This window comes from Suncus etruscus, chromosome X, assembly GCF_024139225.1.
Source record: "Suncus etruscus isolate mSunEtr1 chromosome X, mSunEtr1.pri.cur, whole genome shotgun sequence".
NCBI classification, from domain to species: domain Eukaryota; kingdom Metazoa; phylum Chordata; class Mammalia; order Eulipotyphla; family Soricidae; genus Suncus; species Suncus etruscus.
This window is the reverse complement of record NC_064868.1, coordinates 130063777-130085735: the sequence shown is the minus strand read 5'-3', so window position 1 is coordinate 130085735 and position 21959 is coordinate 130063777. Positions and strand designations below refer to the sequence as shown.

General features: G+C 36.9%; 1 protein-coding gene and 1 non-coding gene across 2 annotated transcripts in view; one reads left to right on the top strand and one right to left on the bottom strand.

Moving 5' to 3' along the window:
- Positions 1 to 6287: 6287 nt before the first annotated feature.
- COL4A5 (collagen type IV alpha 5 chain) overlaps positions 6288 to 21959 on the top strand; it is a 154362-nt gene continuing 138690 nt past the window's right edge. The window contains exons 1-10 of the mRNA XM_049767039.1: positions 6288 to 6341; positions 6479 to 6538; positions 11505 to 11594; positions 13376 to 13420; positions 16421 to 16465; positions 16738 to 16800; positions 17335 to 17388; positions 18031 to 18057; positions 20511 to 20591; positions 20956 to 21018. Of these exons, the coding sequence (XP_049622996.1) occupies positions 6288 to 6341; positions 6479 to 6538; positions 11505 to 11594; positions 13376 to 13420; positions 16421 to 16465; positions 16738 to 16800; positions 17335 to 17388; positions 18031 to 18057; positions 20511 to 20591; positions 20956 to 21018 (582 nt within the window). The remainder of the gene's footprint in view (positions 6342 to 6478; positions 6539 to 11504; positions 11595 to 13375; positions 13421 to 16420; positions 16466 to 16737; positions 16801 to 17334; positions 17389 to 18030; positions 18058 to 20510; positions 20592 to 20955; positions 21019 to 21959) is intronic.
- LOC126000384 (U6 spliceosomal RNA) lies at positions 21766 to 21874 on the bottom strand. Its single transcript, XR_007492722.1, has one exon. It is a non-coding gene; the product is annotated as a U6 spliceosomal RNA (small nuclear RNA).

Genomic DNA, 21959 nt, shown 5'->3' with positions numbered 1-21959 from the left:
CTCTAGAGGAATCTTTTTTTGTTTTGTTTTGTTTTAGTTGTTTGGGTCACACCCCCCAATGTTCAAGGCTTACTACTGACTTTGCACTCAAGGATCACCCCGACTTTGCCTCCTGCAGCCCAAGGTAAATTGAGTTTGAGACTCCTGACTAGGGAGTCTTTCCCTGTCTCTGTAAGCTCATGTTCATTCTGAGTATGTTTCTCTCTCGAACAGGTTTCTCTCTGTCCTCCCTCATCATAATCTTCTAAATTCCGTTCACTAAAACTATTTTTCTTCACTGTTTTTTCTAGGGAAATAAGATACAAAATATTCACTGAATACAAATATAAATTTTTACTGAATGAACACTCAATAAATAAAATAATTTTAATAATGGTATCTAAAATTGGGAAATTTGTTTTTAAAATAAAATATACTTTCTATCCTATCTACCAATTATAGAATTTACTCTGAAATTATATTATGATTCATAGTAATTTTCTTTTTCCATTTTATTTTAGTTCCATAGTTAAACATTGTTCATGATTGAGTTTCCATACACTGTACATCACCCTTCAGCAGTACACTTTTCCTGCCACTTTTCCTACCACCTACCTACTCCTGTCTGCCTCTGGGTTGGCATTTTCCTTCTCCCTTTCCTTTTTGACACTGGTTTGCACGATTGTTAATAGATGATACCATGCATGTCACTTTATCTCCTTTTTGCATCCAGTTCTTGTCCAGAGTGATGAGTTCCAACTATCACTGCATAGCGGATTTTTCTCTAATCATAACTTCACTTTGCAGCCACCTTCTTACCATGGACTGATCTTTCTGGCTCTTGTCTGTATTGTCTGGATATTATTATCGTTCTGTCTTTTATTTTTTTATATCCCACAAATGAATGAATGAAATTATGCCTTCCCCTTTTCCTCTGACTTATTTCACTCAGCATAATAATCTCTATATCCATCCATGTATAAGCAAATTTCATGACTTAATTTTTCCTAACAGCTGCATTGTGTAGATATACCAGTTTCTTTATCCACTCATCATTCTTGGGCACTTGGGTTGTGTCCAGATTCTGGCTATTATAAATAGTGCTGCAGTGAACTTTGCAATGCAGAGAACATTTTTGCATGGTATTTTTTTTTGATTCCTAGGGTAAATCCCTAGGACTGGTATTACTGGATCAAATGTAGCTAAATTTCTAGTGTTTTATTTTTTTTGAGGAATATCCATATGGTTTTCCAAAAAGGCTGTACTAGTCTACATTGTGACCAGCAATGAAGGAGAGTCCTTTTCTTCCCACATCTATGCCAACACTGGTTGCCCTTGTATTTTTTGATGTGCGCTAGTCTTTGTGGTGTGAGATGGTATCACACTGTTATTTTGATTTGCATCTCCTTGATGATTAGGGATGTAGAGCATTTTTATGTGCCTTTTAGCCCACTGCATTTCTTTCTTGAGGAAATGTCATATTTGCATATTTCTGGATGGGGTTAGATAATTTTTTCTTTTTGATAAGTTCTATCAGTACCTTGACTCCTTATTTGATAGGTGAATAGTTTCTCCCATTCCATGGCATAGCCTTTGTCAGAGACAGTAACGATGAGGATCAGAATCAGTTTCTGGTAGAATGCTTGCTACAAAGAGTGGTGAGTGCACAGTCACTATGACAATGATCTTTGGAACTGATGGCTCTGGAAAAGAACTGGGTGCTGAAAGGGGATAAAGTGACATGCATGGCACCCCTCTTTAACAATAGTGCAACCACAGTCAGAAAGGGAAGAGAAATAGAGGGGCCAGAGTAGTGCACAAGGGGTAAGGCATTACCCATGCTAGCCTATGATGGACCACATCCTATGTGGTCCCCCAAGTCAGGAGTGATTTCTGAGTGCATAGCCAGGAGTAACCCTTGAGCGTTATGGGGTATGCCCCCCAAAACCCAAAAAAAAGGATAGAGAAATAGAGAGAGAAGCAAATTGCCTGCCCTGAGACAGGCAGGAGAGGGGGATTGGAGGAGAATGGAGACTGGTGGCGGGAAAGTTGAACTGGTGAAGGGTGTTGTACATTCTTGACTGAAACCCATATATGAACATTTCTGTAACCATGGTGCTTAAATAAAGCAATTATATTTTTAAAAGGTCACTAATTACTGCTTCCTTTGAAGTACAGAAGCTTCTCAGTTTAATGCAGTACCATGTTTTAATTCTTGCTTAAACTTTCTTGGACAGTGGTGTTTTCTTTTTCAAGATGCCTTTATTCTTAATGTCATAGAGTGTGTTGCCTATATTTTCATCTATGTTCCTTATGGTTTCAGGTCTGATATCCAGGTCTTTTTCTATTTTGATTTGATCTTTTTGAATGGTGTTAAAGAGAGGTCTGATTTTACGTTTTTTGCATGTAGTTGACACGTTATGCCAACACCAGTTGTTGAAGTTTGCTCTACTTGGCATGTCTTGCCACTTTATTAAAGTTAATTCATTGTATGTTTGGGGGTCAATCTCATAATATTCAAATGTATTATATTGATCAGAGAGTCTGTCTGCATCACAATACCATGCTCTTTTAATTACTAATGCTTCATAGTACAGTTTAATGTTGGAGAAAATGATGCCTCTCATCTTTTTTTCCCAAAGGCTTGCTTAAGCCATTCATGTATGTTTATTGTTCCAAATGAATTTCAGGAGTGTTTGATCCACTTCTTGGAAAATTTCATGCATATTCTTAGAGGGATTACATGAAATCTCTACAAAGCTTTTAGAAGTAATGTCCTCCAACCTTTGATTTTTTTTGACTTTTTTGGGCCACACCCAGTAATGCTCAGGGCTCAGAAGTTACTCTCCTGGCTATGTGCTCAGAAATCGCTTCTGGCTTGGGGGACCATATGGGATGCCTGGGAATCGAACCACAGTCCGTCCTAGGTTAGAGCACACAAGTCAAATGCCCTATTGCTTGTGCCACCGCTCTGGCCCCCAACCTTTTATTTTGAGTCTATGTTTGCTTTTACTATTCAGATATGTTTCTTGCATGTTGCAAAATATTGAATTCAATGTTCCGATCCATTTTGTCACTCTGTTTCTCTTAACTGGTACATTTTGTCCATTGATGTTCAGAGAGATGATTGGGAAGTAAGTGTCATCTTTTTGTAGGAGTTGGGTGTGTTTGTTTGGTCTGCCTTGCCTTAAAGTAGATTCTTCGGTTCTTTTAAGGTTGGTTTTGGATCTCCAAAATTTCATAGCTGTACTTTATCTATGAAACTGTGTATCCTTCCTTCAAACCTGAATGAAAGTTTGCCTGGGTGAAGTATTATTATAAAGCATTTATTTCTTTGAGATTTTCACTGCCTTTGGGTCTTAATGTTGCTTGTGTTAAAGCTGCTGTAAATCTTTATTTTTTTGTTTTTTGGGTCACACCCAGTGACACTCAGGGTTTACTCCTGGCTATGCACTCAGAAAGCACTCCTGTCTTGGGGTCTATATGGGATGCCAGGTTATTGAACTACGGTCGGTCCTATGTCAGAGCGTACAAGGCAAATGCCCTACCATTTGTGCCACCGCCCTGGCCCCAGTACTGCTGTAAATCTTAATTTATATATACAATTTTCCTTTTTGATTTTGCTGATTTCAATATTTTCCCCCTATATGATTTTCATCATTGTCATTAGGAGGTACTTTTCTTTGGGTTTCTTTTAGCTGGTACTGTCCAGGGATCCAGGATATGATTGCATGCTGGGAAGTTCTCAACAATGATGTCCATAACTGTTAATTATTCTTGGGTCTCTGTGACTACAGTGATTCTCATATTGTGGAGTTTATTCCATAGTTATATTGTCACCTCACTATTTATTTTGAAGATCTTTCCATCTTCTGTTCATTTATTTTACGGCTATTTTTCAGCCTCATGTTGTATGGTGGTGTCAAGCATCACATCTTCCATCTTATTGATTCTGTCCTCAGCAACTTTTACTCTTCTGGTAAGGCCTTCCACTGAGTTTTTCATTTCGTCTACTAAGTTTTTCAGTACTGTTATTTCAATTTGAAATTTTTTCATTTTTCTCTCATATATGCTTTAGTTTTAGTTGTGGTTTGTTTGGTTTGTTCTATGCTTTTTTCTTTGTAGTTCTTTGAACATCCTCCAACTTTCTCTCTAAAGTCCTTATCTGAGAGGCTATATAAGTTGCCAGTATTTGTTGGGTTATCATATTTTCTATCTTCATTCTCTAAGCATGGTGGGGTTCTGTGTTGCTTTCCCCAGTGTCACTTTTACATTGTTTTGTGTATGTGTGTGTGTGTGTGTGTGTGTGCATGTTTTAGGGGTTACATTGACTAGATGAAATGTGCGGCCATAGAGCAGCTGCTTTTTTCTTGTTGGGCCAGTCTCCATCTCTCTGTGTTCTGTTGTTGGGGCAAGGCCATGCTTGCAATTCACCTGGTGGTTCTGGCGCTGGTCTGTCCGGAGGTTTCTTATCACGGGGTGGAGCCGCACTTACTATATATCCTCTGAGTCTTATTCGCTGTTCTTTCCATGGTTTCTTTAAGTTCCTTGATCATCCTGATCCTTTCTTCTGTACAATCCTTGTCAAAGATGCTATATATTTGACTTTCTAGTTGTATTTTTGGAACTACTATCTTCATTCGCTAAGCATGGTGGGTTTCTGCGTTGCTTTCCCATTATGACTTTTGTGAAGTGGTGGCATTTTTCTTCAATGTATTGGCGCCAGTCTCATTGATTTCCAGAAATGCATAGCCTTGGAGAAAATCTGGTCGACCACATTCTTCTCAATGTGCATTGACCTGAGGTAAAAGTGGCTCTTCAGAGTTAAACAGAACTCTGATATCAGTCTATCTGTCTGCCTCAGTACTAACTGATAGTTTTATTGTTAAAATGTATACCTTTTTGTAATATAAGTTACTGTTTTACAATGAAAGTTAAATATTATCATGATGTACAATAATTGGTTGTTGAAAAGATAAATTGATATGCATAATAACCCTTCTAATAACATTGCTGCAATCCACAATGTATAACTAGATACAAATGAAGAGAGAGAAAAAGAGAATACAAAGGTGTCTACAAAGGTGTCATGTGATACAGCATATGGGAGGGCAAGAGGCTAACTCAGCATATTGGTAGGAAAAAATGTGCACTGGTGAAGGGTGCTATGTATTCTATTACTGAAACTCAGTCATGAACAACTTTGTATCTCATGGTGATTCAATTAGAATTTATTTATAAAAAGTTATTGTTTATATATTTAAAAATATTTTCAACCTCATATGGCTGTGCTCAGAGCTTAATTTTGACTCTTTTCTCAGCTATCACTCATCATGCTGGAATACCACACATAGTGCGTAGGTTTGAACCCAGATAATCTGCTTGCAAGTAAAGCACAATATCCACTGTAATATTTCCAGCACAAGTTGTTTCAGAATATTTCTTTGGATTTAAACCTCAATTTTTAACATGAGTGACTTGTTATTTATAACAATAAATGAAGCTTCATTTGTGGTAAAGTTTAGAGCTGTTAAAAACTGAGCTGCTATTGATGAGAGTGGAGGTATAGAAAATGATGTTAGATGATAATATGTCTTTTGTGGTCTGTGATTGGTCATGAGTTTAGTAAAATTAGTTGCAGGCAAAATCTTGGCTAGTTGTTAAGATAAATTCTGATACTTATTGAAAATGTTTTCCAGTTGATGCCTAGAATTAAAGAGAAATGAATTGCTACTAATTTTGACAAGCTACAGAACATATATTTAACCATATAATTTTTTTTCAATTACTTCAACTATTTTCAGAAGGTACTTTTACTTTACTTATAAAAATAGCATTTCCTTACTATAGAAAGTGAAACTAAAAGTGTATACAGTAGAAGGGGAGATCTTCTTTGAGTCAGTCTTGTTTCTAATTTGGTATAGCCTTGTTGCATTCAGCCCTTAGGATGGGCTTGGATGGTGGAGATGGAGGCCTTTGTCCTTAAGCCCCGGCCATGTGGCTCCATCCCCCATTAACCAGCAGTCATCATCTTCAGGTGGTCATGGCGGGGATCAGATTCACTCAGACAGGCTTCAGGAAGTATCAGCTTTATTCATATCCTGTCCACCACTGTGTGGTCAATCTTAACCATTCACACATGCTATCCTTAGCTTGCCCTGTGTCTTAACTTCTTTCAGCCATCTTTTCTGACCTCCATGCTGGCAAAGACTCTAATCCCTTGGGTCAAAGACCTTATCTAACCTTCCCAAGACCCCTCCCAGGAATGGGTGGGGTCTTGCAGGTAAAGATACAAGTAATATCCACCCATGACACCTCCCAGAAATGGGCGGGTCTTGCAGGAAGTTACACCTAAATCCAAGGTGGAGTCACATAGCCTTTCAGTTATTTTTCTGTTATTTGATTTTCAAATTTTGAGCATTGATTTTTGGTTTAATTTTAAGTGAGTTGGGTTTTTAAGTCTTATTTAATGATTTTTCCCTCTTTGTCTTCCTTGTAGGCTTACTATGGTTGTTCTCCAGGATCAAAATGTAACTGCAGTGGTATAAAAGGAGAAAAGGTAGGATCTGAGAGTGGCTTATATAAGCGTATCAAATCCAGTACAATTTGCTTTCAGGGAGATTTTTCTTACCAAATTGACTTAAACTGTAGCATCTTAGTAAGATGAAAACTACTATGTTTTTTATTTTAGATAACTGAAAATATTTTAGGGGTCAGTAAATATTCTTTTTTTTTTTTTTTTTGCTTTTTGGGTCAGACCCAACAGTGCTCAGTTGTTACTCCTGACTCTGCACTCAGAGATCGCTCCTGGCAGACTTGGGGGACCATATGGGATTCTGGGATTAGAAACACCATCCTTCCTGAATCGGCTGTGTACAAGGCAAATGCCGTACTACTGTGCTATTTCTCCAGCCCAGTAAATATTTTTTATAAAAGGTCATATTGTAAATATTTTAGTGTTTGTAGGCTATATAAGGTTTCCATCGTTCAATTTTTCCCTATTTTGGGGAGAGGGTTTGGCCACACCCTAGTAACGCTCAGGGACTATTACTGGGTCTGTTCTAGGGAATTGCTATTGGTGGTGTAGAGGGAACCAAATGGGTGGTAGGAATTGAACCCCTATAAGCTGCATTCCTACTTTCTATACTACATTTTCTTTTTTAAGAAATCCTTTTTGTTGTAAAAAATTATTAGATTGTTTGCTACATAAAATAGACTTTTGAATACATTTGGCCTGAGAGCTGTAAAATGCCAGCATCTGATAAATCTTGCTGAAATAAAGGAGTTAGTAAGAAAAAAAGAAGGAAATATACTGGAGGGACTTCAAAGTAGTTTGAAGAGTAAGGTATTTGCCTAGCATTGGCCTGTTGCCATAACCCTAGCTTAAGTCACAGACACACATCAGGTTCCCTAAACTATGACAGGCATGCTTCCTCATTTCAGAGCCCGGTTTGGCCCCAAACTAGCTCCAAATTAAGAGGTCCAAACATAGATAGAACAGTGTGGTGATTTTCCCCAAACCTCTGGAGGAAGTAAGTAACTTGAGGCAGTCCTGTGGACCAGAAGAGAACCAGCAGAAAGGATTACCAGTGCCTTGAGCAGGTTTCCTAGACCCCCAGATGCTGCAAGTGACCAATGCTTACACTTCAGCCCAGAAGGGAACCAAAAGAAGACTGACCAACTGTGTGATAAGTTCCCCCAAATCCCATGAGGTGGCAAGTGACCTGTGCTAGCTCCGCAGTCCCAAAAAAGAAAACCCCCAGGAGGTTGCATGTAACCAGTACCCACTTCATGGCCCAGAAGGGAACCAGCAGGAGGACTGATCAACAGCGTGCCTCATGCATATCCTTGAACCTATGCACAATGTGTAGAAAAAATAAACACAGTGCAAAGGACACAATCAGGAAACAATGCAGACACCCCATGCTTAGAGAATGATGATGGTAGCTCTTCAGACCCAAGTGCTGACCACCTATGTAGCCTTTTTGAGAAAGACTTTACAGAAGAAACTTGTATAATACTCAAAAATTTCAAAGAAATCAGGAAATGAACTAAACCAGTGGTCCTCAAACTTTTTAAACAGGGCCCAGTTCACTGTCCCTCAGATAGTTGGAGGGTCAGACTATAGCTAAAACCAAAACTATGAACAAATTTCTATGCACACTGCATAGATCTTATTTGGAAGTAAAGAAACAAAACAGGAACAAATACAACATGTGGCCCGTAGGCCATAGTTTGAGAACCACTGAACTAAACAAATCACAAATAAGAATTAAGAGGATATTCAAGTAGAAATGACAAAGCATTAAAGTACAATAACAGGACTGAAAACCCTGGTAGGTGAAATTAAAATCTTATTGGAAATCCTCTCTAATAGAATAACAGTGACTGAGGATAGAGTTATTGAGCTGAAAGATGAGATACATTACAAATCTATGCAACAGAAGAGGTTGGAAAAACAGCCTTAAGACAAATGATCATAGGTCAGAGAGATAGCATGGAGGTAGGGCATTTTCCTTGCATGCTGAAGGATGGTGGATCCCAGCATCCCATATTGTCCCCAGAGCCTTCCAGGAGCGATTTCTGAGCATAGAACCAGGAGTAACCCCTGAGCACTGCTGGGTGTGACCCAAAAACCAAAAAATAAAATGATCAGGGCTGCAGTGGTAGCACAGCGGTAGGGTATTTGCCTTTTATGCAGCTGACCAAGGATAGACACAAGTTTGATCCCCAGCATCCCATATGGTACCTGAGCCAGGAGCAATTTCTGAGCACAGAGCGCGGAGTAATCCCTGAGCACTGCCAGGTGTGGCCCAAAAAACCAAAAACAATAACAGCAACAACAACAACAACAATAAAAACCCCAACAAATGATCAGGCAATGAAAAAAACCTAGAAAAAAATTGAACTCTTTTATAAACTCAACAGAAACTATGGAAGATTCATTGGAGTCCCAGATACCCAGGAAGAAAACCCCCATGAAGAATAGTCAAGGAGATCATTGCAGAGAAACTCCTAGAGTTAAAGGGTGGATGCAACCAAATAATTCATGACTAAAGAATTCCAGCTAAAAGATGTCCGAAGAAAAGCACCCAAGACACATCCTAGTCACAAAGATGAATACCAGAGACAGAAATGGAATAACGAAGGCAGCCAGATTAAAAAAAAGAAATTAAATACAAATAATTATTCTTAATGTTTACAGCAGATTTGTCACAAGCAACCCTCAAGTCCAAAGGAAGTGGTAGGATATAGTGACAAAATCAACAAAACCAATGCTTTGCCAAGAGTACTTCACCAGTCCATATTTACATTCAAGATTGAAGGAAGGGTACACAGCTTCATGGATGAACAATAGCTCAGACACTTTACATAAAAACTCTCAGGAAGATGGGAATGAAAGTTACTTATTTTTTCATTATAATTAAGGCCATCTACCACAAACCAAAGGCAAATATTCTCATGGAGAAAAACTTAAAGCCTTTCCTCTAAATTCTGGTATAAGACAAAGATGTGCTCTCTCACCACTCCTATTCAACATATTACTGGATGTAGTTGCTATAGATATTAGGCAAGAAAAAGATATCAAGGGCATACAGATAGGAAAGGAAGAAGACAAGCTATTACTGTTTACAGATATCATGATACTACATTTAGAAAACCCTAAAGACTCTTCCAAAAAGCTTCTAGGATCAATAGATTCAGATAGCAAATGGCAGGCTACAAAATTAACACAAAAATCAGTGCGTGATCTTTTTATACACCAGTAATGATAGGAAAGAAATGGACATTAAGAAAATCCCATTCACACTGATGTCACACGATCTCAAATATCTTGGCGTCAACTTGATTTGACTAAAGACGTGAAGGACCTATACATAGAAAATTATAAAATTCTGCTTCAAAAATAAGAGAGGATGTGTAGAAATGGAAACGCATACCCTGCTCATGGATTGGCAGGATTAACATAATTAAAATGGCAATACTCCCCCAAATCATTGTACAGATTTAATGGGATCTCTCTACAGTTACCCATTACATTCTTCAAAGAAGTGGATCAAACAGTTCTGAAATTTATTTGGAACAATAAACACCCACGAATAGCTAAAGCAATCCTTGGGAAAATGAATATGGGAGGCATTACTTTTCCCAATTTTAAACTGTATAACAAAGCAATAGTTATCAAAACAGCATGCTATTGGAATAAAGACAAATTCTCATATCAGTGGAATAGGCTTGAGTACTCAGAGAATGTTCCCAAGATATACCACCGCTTAATTTTTTTAAATTTTTTTTTATTTTTAGTATTTGGGCCACTGGGATGACATAGATGAGATAGATGAGAAAGAGTGAGAGAGAGGGAGGGAAGGAGGGAGGGATAAAGAGAAGGAGGGAGAGGAAGGGAGAGAGGGGGAGAAGGGGAGAGAGAAAGGAAAAAGAGAGAGGGAGAGGGGAAAGCAGAAAGGAGGAAGAGGAAGATGGAGGGAGAGGGGGAGAGAGGGAAGGAGAAAGGAGGAGAGGAAGAGGGAGGGAGAGAGGGAAAGAATTGTGAAAGGAGTGAGAAGGAGAGGGAGCACAATCACTTAATTTTTGATAAAGGGGCAAAATCCTAAATGGAGCAAGGAAAGCCTCTTCAACAGGTGGTGTTGGCACAATTGGTTAACCACTTGCAGAGAAGCGAACTCAGAGCCCCAGCTAACACCCTTTACGAAGGTCAAATCCAAATGGATTAAAGACCTTGATATCAGACCTGAAACCATAAGGTATATTGACCAATACATAGGTAAAACACTCAATGACATAGAGACTAAAGGTATCTTTAAGGAGGAAACAGCAACGTAATTTTATCATAAATTTTATTTTCAGTCAAAAATCCCCATATTTTGGTTTCCTAAAGCCTTTTTCTACCACATGTTCAATGTGGGTTATTTTGCACTCTTAATTTACAGCAAAGCTGAAAGTTTCTCTCATGGCTACTCTTTTTTCTTCACCACTATACCATACTTATGTAGCTCCTACAGACCTGCCTTTGTAATTTTATTTCTATCTCTATGTTTAGCTCTTCATGTCATCTTGCTTAAACCTATCTTATATTTGATATGCTTTAGATTTATTTTTTGGTTTTAGGCCATACCTGGTAGTGCTCATGGGTTACCCCTGGCTCTGCATTGAAAATCACTCCTTCCAGGCTCGAAGAACCATATGGGATGCCGGGGACTGAACCTGAATCAGTCCTGGGTCAGCTGCTTGCAAGGCAAATGCCCTTTCTCTTATACTTTACTCTGGCTCCCTGCTTTAGACTTTTACAAGAAAGGGATTATTACCAAATATGACATAAATTTAAAACGGCTTGTATTTTCTTCACTTATAACCTACAGATTCCTCATGTTACTAAATACTGAATTGAGTACCATTAAATTAAGATATGTATTTCTGCATAATAATTTTATATTTTTAAATCTCAATTATTGTTAGAGTTTGAACATTCACAAATGACCTTCCCTTTCATTCATGTTCAATTCCAGGGGGATAAAGGACTTCCAGGTTTGGAGGGTCATCCAGGTTTGCCTGGATTTCCAGGTCCTGCAGGGCCTCCAGGGCCTCTGGGTCAAAAGGTATGTTTTAAATTGTTAGTCAGTAGTATCAAAATAATTAAGTCACTTAAAATGTAAGTATAAATATATATATCAAAAAGTAATTGTATTATGCCCATAATTCAATATTTAAAACATGATAGAGAATAATGTATATTGGTGTCATCAAAGAACTGGTTATTACTATTATAGTCAAATGATTATAAGAAGATAATGTTGTCTCATGTTTTTATTGAGATCCTTTAAAACATTTATTTTTGTCAGGAGCTTGGCTAAGATACAGAGAGATGAATTGTTATGTTTTACTGTAGCTGATGAAGATAGCATGCCAAAATGAAAGTAAAAGGTAAAATCGCTCCTTTTGGTGATGGCATAAACAGACAGTTAAACCAGAGAACATACTAACTCTTGTTCTATCCCACTTCCCCATGGACTAGTATTGATAATGGTTTCATAAATATGTCTAGATATAGAGAATGGTTTCTTATGAGAAAAAGTCTTCTTTTTATTTCTTTACTTAACATCACACTGGGAGAAGAGTTAAGGATAGGAATGGAAGACTACTGTCAGTGTGCAGACAAACTATCTTAAAGGCTCTTCTCTGAAGCGAAGGAGGTCACTAATAGGAGTCCAGATAAATAAGCCTTTCATTTCAGACATGAATGGCCACACAGGAACCCTGATTTTTTTGTTTGGGGGCCACACCTGGTGATGCTCAGGGGTTATTCCTAGCTCTACGGTCAGAAATCACTCCTGGCAAGCTCAAGGGGCCATATGGGATGTCGGGGATCTAACCCGGGTCTGTCCTGGGTCAGCCATGTAAAAGGCAAAAGCCCTGTAGCTGTGCTATCACTCTGTCCTCAGGAACCCTGATTTCTTGACTACAACTCCCTTCAGAAATTGCTCATGTACTGAGTCTAGTTTAGGATTAACATGTATTGTTATCTGACACTTTCTGGGCCCAGGGACAAAGCTATTACTATCTTTAGTTTTAGAAACCTCAGAAGAGATTAAGAATAGGTTGTGTGCACCCTTTTCTATTTGAATGACCCTGATAGTGGGAGAATTTTCTTGGAATGTAATAATACGCAGAGTCAGTAATACCAAATAGCATTTCTTCTGATAATTGGAACCTTCTATTTCTGGAATTTAGCCTGGGAGTTAGTATGATATATCAATGGAATGGGGTGAGCAAGAACTCAGGGCTCCTAAACTGTTTTAGGGGCAAGCTGTGATGGAGATAATGATAACCGCTACCTGAAGATGTCTATTTTCCAATTGAAGAACCCATCATAGGTTCCATTGATAAATAAAATTAAGATCGCAAGTGAAATCAAAGTTGCTAATCAGATGATATTAAACAGAGTAGTCTGGACATGTAGGTAAATAGGTTTGAAGTCGATCTATTCCTATTGAGTGATGATTATATTCTTGGTTCTAAAATTAGTATTTCCCATTATAGCTGTACCAGTTTACATTCTCAGGAACAGCTTGTGGAAGATGTTCATGTACTTGCAAAATTTGTTATTCCTTGTTTTATTTATAGTAACAATTCTATCAAATATATCATGGTTTTTAGATTTTCACTTCCGTAATTAATGATGTTCGGTATTGTTTCAGAGGACTGTCATAAAGCTCTTTTTTATTTTTTAAAATTATTTCCAGTCTCCAGCAATGTTTTTTTCAATATGTAACTCTTCACCAACTGTTACAATCGCCCATAAAATCTAAGTCTTACTTTATAAACTAAAATTTTAGAGGGCTCTTTTTGAATAAAAGGATACTAAAGATATATTTTTCAGGGTGATGATGGAATTCCAGGACTACCAGGACCAAAAGGCATTAGAGTAAGTGATGTTTTTGTATGTTAAATATTTTGTCAAAGTAGAAGAAAGAAATGGATTTATATGAGATGATTGAAAGACTCATTGAAATGTGAAAATAAAATGCAATCTTAGACATGGGAACAATGGTGGATAATAATGGACAATTTTGTTGTGAGCTGGTTTTATTTTGTACATTATAACCAGAATTGTTAACATTATTGTAACCATGTTACCTGAAATGCAATAAAAATTAAGAATTTAAAAGGAGAAATACAGAAAGTTTGTATAGGTATAGGTCTTTGTTTTGTAGGTAATGTTACAATATTTTAATTTAGTGTATGGCTAAGTAATATATTGACTGCAGCAATGTTTCATTTATTAAAATATATATCATACAAGTAGTTTAAATCAGAACTTTTAGTGCTCAGCTAGCTCAGTCAGTAGAGTGAGACACTTTTTTTATTTGCCTTCTGGGTGGCAACACCTGTTGTGCTTAGTGATTACTCATGGCTCTGTAAGGGATGGCACCTAGTTAAGGGGGACTATAATGGAGTGCTGGGGATAGGACCTGAGTTGTCAGTCTGCAAAGCAAACAATCTACCATCTGCACTATTGCTCTGGCCCCATAGTTACTTTTTTGGTGGAAGAATTACACCTAGTGATGCCCAAGGCTGACTTCTGGCTCTTTCCTCAGAAATTATTCTTGATGGTGCTTTGAGGGACTATATTGTGAGTTGTACCTGGGTCAGTCTCCTGCAACGCATTTGACTGAACTGTACTATCTCTCCAATACCCAACCTATGAGTTGCATTTTAAAGAAGTGTTTCTTGTTTGGGGGCACACTGTAGCTGAACACACAGAACACAGACCCAGCTTTCTGCAAAACAGCTTTCTTGTACCCTTCACCCACCCCTTTTGAGACACAAAGACTCACTTGGTCTTGGTTAGCATTTCTAAGTACTTTTGTCTGTTAATGATGTTTGCCATGCCCCCCAGGTGGATTGAGTCTGGTCGAGAAGAAAGGGAGCCCGGGCTCTCTCAGTACACAGTCCACGTGGCTGGAAGCTCCCTGACCCCATGCTTTTCTCCCTTAAGTCTACCTTGGTTTTCTTAATCTTTGTGGGGCCTCTGCTTCAGATCTATTCATCCAGGATTGGACTACGGCAGATGGAGTCTTTACACACACCTTGTGGTGCTCAGGGCTCTGACTCGGATATCACTACTGGTGGGGTTTGGGAGACCATATTGGTTGCTGGGATTGAACCCAGGTCAGCCACGTGTAAAGCAAGTATTGCTCTGGCTCCTTCAATTTTGTTGTTGTTGTTTGTTTCGGGGGCCACACCTGTTGGTACTCAGGGACTGCTTCCTGGCTTTATGCTCAGGAATCACTCCTGGAGGGTTCAGGGACCGAATGGGATGCCAGGCATTGAGCCCAGATGGCCAGGTCCAAGGCAAACGCCCGACCCCTTGGACTATTGCACTGGCCCCAGGCTCCTTCAACTTTACTTTAAGCAACATATTGTTCTGTAAAAACCATATTGTCAGAGATCGCAGAGATCGTTCTTTTCTATACTTCCTGTATACTTCCTCTTTTTCTTTCTTCCTACAGATAATTTTATTATTTTTCATTTAGTCTTTATTGTTTAATATCACTACATTTCTTGTAGAGGGTAGCATTTATAAGTATTATATAAATGTATATATCTTCTTTTTAAAAACAGATTTGTTTATAAAAAGCATTATAACTAAGTATGATAATTATTAAAATAGTATAAATACCTATTAAAACACTTTTCCGGTTATCACACCCCAGAAACTATCTAGATAAAGAAAATATATTTAGTTTCCAAAATTACTTCTGTTGTATTTTATATCTTTTATCTGGTATTATAGTTTGAATATCATTGCATATTTCATTGTATAAATCCTAATTCTTTTTTCAGAAAATTTTTGTGAAGGCACATATTTTGGATTTAGCATTTGAATAGACAATAATTCATATTCATGTCCTTATTAGAGTATGTTTAAGTTCTTTATAATTTTGAGCTGTATCTTATTATATGATTATTTCTAATTGTTATATTGCTGAAATTTATAACCTTGAATTTTACATGTTTTACAATTTCCAGTGTACAATTTTTTAAAAGCGAGTAGGTTCAAAGGATAATACATATTTGATTTTGCTCCATAAATCCATATTTCCCAGTATTGTTTTTTTGTGTGTGAAGAAACAACATTTTTATTAGAACTTTTTTTAGAACGATGTAAATGGAGAGAGGCAGAAGTATGTGTTCTAAACAGAATGCAGTCATCACCAGAGGAGAAGCAAAGCAATCAAAAGAAACATAGAGGCAAGAAAGTGAGATACATGTTCATGAGTGAATGTGGGCTTGAAGAGCAAGCTTTTCATTTTTATTTTTTATTTTGCATATCTAAGAGTTCTAGTCTCACACTTTTTTTTTGATTGTAGAAATCTTTATTTAAACACCATGATTACAAGCATGATTGTGTTTGGTTTTCAGTCATAAACAGAACACCCCTCTTCACCAGTGCAACATTCCCACCACCAATACCCCCACTCCTTCCCAGCCCCTGCAAGCCTTTCTTAATACTCTTTCAGTTCTGTTGAAAGTGTATAAGAATGTATAAGTTATGACAAGGGAGTTTAATGGAATGATTTTGGAATTGATTGGATTTCTTCAGGGTAAGTACTTGCCACTTGCTTATTCCTTCTGAATTCATTATCACAAATTGGAAGAACAACTTTTTCTATGAAGAGACATTCCATTTACTAATTTTTGTTTTTCTTCTATGTCCAGTGAAAATTGGTCCATGCAGAAGAAATTTCTTCTATAGTTTTGAATAAGAGTACTTTCAGGATATAATTGTGATTTTTCCACTATTTAAAGGAATAATATATAGTGATAATCATTAAACATATAATGTCCACTAATATTGTGATTCCTTTATATGAGATATTTTTTTATCTATTATGTGCTTCAAGAAATGTACTTTTTGTAGGGTTCTCCTGGACTTCCTGGCTTTCCAGGGACCCCTGGTCTTCCTGTAAGTAGAATTTGTATTGTTTATTTCTGGGTCAGATCCATTTATGCTTAGGGTTACTCCTCATTCTACTCTGAGAAATTACTCCTGGTAAGCTTGGGGGACCATATGAGAATATGGAGATTGAACATAGGTTGACTGTATGCAAGGAGAATATCTTACCCATTGTACAACTTCTTTGGCCCTAAGAATTTGAATTTTTATTTGAAAATCCCTTAAAGTAAATATATTAAACACTAGGTTATAAATTACATGTTTTATATTGTATTTCAAAGGGAATGCCAGGCCATGATGGAGCCCCAGGACCTCAAGGTATCCCTGGATACAATGGAACCAAGGTGATATATTTTTTGAAATTAATCTATACTTGATAATAATAAAATCTTGAATTGTTATGAATGTTGGGTATTGATATAATTAGATAGTTAGGACTAGGGAGAATTTGGGTGTTTAATGTAGTATGATTTTTGTCACACAGAGATTCTCAATTAGGTAACCTTGATTTAGTTTAGTTTTCTTATTATAAGTTTTTGCTATGTTTATTTTTCTCCCCAGCATTTACATAATATCTATCAAGTAGCTGCTTTGCAAGAGTGTAAATGTACTTTAAGGTTGTGGTATTGCCATAGCCAGAGTGACGATATTCCTCCACAACAGTCCACTGGGCCCTTTCAATTCACTACACCTATATTAATAATTTTATTTCTGTGCCATGTCTGAGCAAATGCCAATACATTTGTTTCTATTGAATTTTTTCTACTGCTTGGTTTCTTTATATGGTACCTGTGACTGAGATAATTTGATATTTATCTTTCTCCTTTGACTTATTTCACTGAACCTCCTCTTAATGTCCTATCTTTAAATTCTTTTAGGGAGAACGTGGATTTCCAGGCGTTCCCGGTTTTCCTGGTTTTCAGGGGCCTCCAGTAAGTTATAAAATTGGAAATTAAAATGAAAGATGGAGTTGGCAGGTAAAGAAGTATGGAAAGAGAGCTTAATGCTCTCTTTTTTATCTTATTTTTCTAAGTTTTAATTGAGTCACCATGGATAGTTACAGTTTTTCACGATTGAGTTTCAGTCATACAATGTCCAATACCTGTGCAAATTTCCACCACCAATGTCTCCAGATCATTGTCATTTTATTTATTTATTTATTTATTTATTTATTTATTTATTTATTTTTGGGGGGTCACACCCAGCAGCGCTCAGGGGTTACTTCTGGCTCTACACTCAGAAATTGCTCCTGGCAGGCTCGGGAGACCATACGGGTTGTCGGGATTCAAACCACCGTCCTTCTGCATGCAAGGCAAATGCCTGCCCCTGATCATTGTCATTTTAAAGTACTATAAAGGATAATTTTCAAAAGAAGTTCAAAATGTAGCTCTGTGCTGTGTTAAAATTAATTATATATTTATATATGCATATATTATGTATAATATATAATACTGTAATTATTCTAAGATTTATTATACTAACTATACTTAGTAGTACATTCGGTTTGGACTATATTTTGGAAGCTTTGTGTTCCTTTGATTCTCATATTTAATATTTTTTCTTTTTAATACTAGGGTCCTCCTGGTATCAAAGGTATGAAAGTAAGTATCCTATACTGAAAAGGCAAACGTTTTGAATAAAATATTTGGAAAGCCTGTAACTTCACTCAGGTAAAAATGTACTTTTGCCTTAAAAAGAATGTTTCAGAAAGTTAAACAGGTAGACACGTACAAACTCTAGGTGAAAGGTCTCCTTTGTTCCTTGTCTAGGTTCTGTTACAAATTAGACCCAGATTTCTCTTGAATTTCTTCAGTTTCATCTAGTTACATTTTGATAGTTGATCATCTGTTCTCCTTAGAAATATAAAATTTCAAAATCCTTGGCTTCTGTGACACTATCCTTTCGTGATTTTAACTCTGCAGCTGTGGCTATTGTGCCGTCATGTATGAAAGCTCGTGCTATTCTATCAAGCAGTTCCATCCCCATATTTTCTTCTGTGCTTTGTGATATTGTTAATGGCCATGGTATTCAGTACTATATAATTTTGAAAACCTATATTATATATCTAAAATACACTTTTATTCTGAGTTAGAGGGATACAATAAACTGACCCTGCTGTCTTTCGGGCAGATTCCATATATCCAGGTTAATATGTACAAAATTAACCCATACCACAAAATAAAGAAGTTCCAGTGTCCCATCTCTAAAGTTTGCATTACTAAAAGCCCAAAATCCAAACCAAGAGCATATGCCTATTCTAATTTCTCATTATTTCCAGGTTCATATTATATATCTCTTCCTTATTTATTACTAAATGCTCTTGACTTTTGCCTGTAAGGTATATGTAAGATTTCCATTGTAACCACAGTAACCAAATGTCTTATCTGGACTGTTACAATAGCTTCCCTTTCAGCTTCTGTTACCACCTTCCACTTCCAAGAGCACCTTAATACATTCCCAAGAAATGAATCATTTAATCTACCTACTTAAAAATGTACACATGCTTCTCACTATATCTAAAAGATATTTGTCATGGACTATTTGACTCTTGTGTTCTCGTTCCTATATATATTTTCAGTTTGGCCTTTAAATATTCTTCATTGATGCACTAATCAACAGGTTGGTATTAAGTTGTTTGAAGATGCCAAGCTGTTCCTTTTTTAGTCCCTTTTTGTCTCTTTAAACTGCCTAACAGTCTTTCCCCATCTTCTGCCTTAGTATTTATATTTTACATCTCAGCCTGATTATTATACTTTACTCAAAATAATTTTGATCATTTTGTTCTTTAAAAATAACTGATATATAATGCTATATAATTTTAAAGTGTACACTATTGAAATTTGTTATATTTTATGTTATCTGAGCACTATCATAGCAATAATTAATTCCTTTCTCACATTATGATTATCTTATTTTCCTACTATTTATCCATCATGTCATGTTGTTTTTCTACAGTTTGTCCTTCCTTCCTTCCTTCTTTCCTTCTCTCTTACCTTCATTCCTTCCTTCCTCCATTCCTTCCTTCTTTCCTTCCTTCCCTCTTTCCTTCCCTCTTCCCTTCCTTTCTTCCTTCCCTCTCTTTCCTCCCCTCTTCCCTCCCTTCCTTCCTTCTTTCCTTCCTTCCCTCTTTCCTTCCCTCTTTCCTTCCTTTCTTCCTTCCCTCTTCCTTCCCTTCCTTTCTTCTTTTCTTTCTTCCTTTTTTCCTTCCTTTCTTTCTTCTTTCCCTCAGGTCTCTCTCCTTCCTTCTTTCCTTCCATCTTTCCTTCCTTCCTTTTTTCTTTCCTTCCTTCCCTCCTCCCTCCCTCCCTCCCTCCCTCCCTCCCTCCCTCCCTCCCTCCCTCCCTCCCTCCCTCCCTCCCTCCCTCCCTCCCTCCCTTCCTTCCTTCCTTCCTTCCTTCCTTCCTTCCTTCCTTCCTTCCTTCCTTCCTTCCTTCCTTCCTTCCTTCCTTCCTTCCTTCCTTCCTTCCTTCCTTCCTTCCTTCCGTCATATCACTTCAGTACCTCTATATTTCTTAACAGGAAATCTTTCAACCATATTATTTACATATTATGACTGAATTCTTCCAATATGTTAACACCTAGGGAACAGAGATCCTTTTTATATTCACCATAGAGTATACAGAATGTAATGTAGTTCTAAAATATCTTTTTGGAGGGGCTTTGGTCCACTCTAGTTTGTGCTCAGGGCTCACGTCTGGCTCTGCTTAGAGAACCTTTTGGTGCTGGAGATCTGACCCAGGTTACCCATGTCTTGGCAAGGCAAGCTCTTTACCTGCTGTAATATCTTTCCAACCCAATTCTTAAATAACTGTCTTTAATAAAATTTGAAAGAAAAATTTGAAAGGAACCACAGTCTCTTAATAATTTGACGGTAGTACAGTATGCTCTGGCCACTTCCCTAAAAGGTAAATTGATTCCTGTTACTCAGATTGGCTTAACTTTCTGCACATTGATGTGATAAATTAGATTGATAGATCATTTTTTACACTTGCCAGTTTTTATGCATCATAAATTTAAACTATTACCTTTAACTTGAATTGATTTTCTTTTTCAGGGAGAACCAGGTAGTTTAATTATGTCAACACTACCAGGACCAAAGGGTAATAGAGGATATCCTGGTCCTCCTGGAATACAAGTAAGCATACCATGGTTTTATTTTTTTTATATATTGGCAACTTTCCATTCCCTTTATAGTTTATAAATTTTAATAAATGTCTTTATCATTCTATTTTGTAAAGTTTTGTTATGTTTTCTATACTTGTTATATACCACCGGAAATCTTGCTTTATAAAAGCTGCATCCATTCTATTTAGTTTGATTTCTTTATAGTTACTTAATCATTTTATTTTGAGTCATTTTAAATTTCATGCATATTACCACACAGAATTATAGAATGGTGGAAATAATTACCAAGTATTTTCAGTTTAAATTCTAATAATTTTTTCTTTGCCCTATACAGTGATGTTTTCTTTTTCTTATCCTTTACTTTTTTACAACAGGGCCCAGCTGGTCCCCCAGGTATGCCAGGATCAATTGGTCCTCCCGGACCACGAGGTTCTGTGGTAGGTTTATTTCTATAATTTAATTTCTCCTCATTTATAATTTATTTAATAAATATCAGTATTATCTAATTACTTGAATGTATAATGCATTTAAGTCTTCATAATCTGTGCCTTTCTTAAGGTATATTTTCAGTGCTGTAGTGAACATATATGCTAAGTAGTAGTTCAGTTTCACACATGGAAAAATTAGACACATGAAAAGAGAGTCAAATAAGTTATTTTATTGATTATTAATGTTGAAGCCAATTCTAGGCATTTTATGAACTCTTTTTAGACAGTTCTCTAGCTACTTGGTGAAACATGTTTATACAAACTGCAGTTTTATTTTTCACAGGAATAAATCAGTTCACAAAAAATAACTATTCACAAAAAATAGCTGTTCATATTTCTCAGGGATATGGAGATAAACAGTAGGATTTATATTGATATTAAATCACCGTGAAATGGGATAAAAATGGGAACACCAGTAATAAAGCCAAAACTAAAGTTTCAGAATGTACTACCAGTTTTCTTTGTTATTGATATGATCACTGATAATTTTTCTTTAAATTATTTTTTATTTTATTAAAGCACCATAGTGCCGTGATTTACAACGTTATTCCTAGACATACAATTGTCCCAGCACCATTGTCACCACCAGGGTCAACTTCCTCCGCCAATGTGCTTAAGTTACCCCCATAACCCCCAACCGCAGCTTGCCATCTTGAAAGGAACCTTTTTAAGTTCAGCTTTTAAAGTTTGGATCTCGATATTTCAGTGTTTCTGACTATGGTTTGTGTGTCATCCTTGCATAGGGGCCATGCTAATCTTTTCTGCATTGTTTCAGTTTTCGTATATATGCTTCCAAAGCGAGCACTTGACTGCTGTGATATGGAATTTTAGGTCTCTCATTCCTTAAAACCATACATATACTTGTGTCCCCATCAATCCTGGCTCCTGCT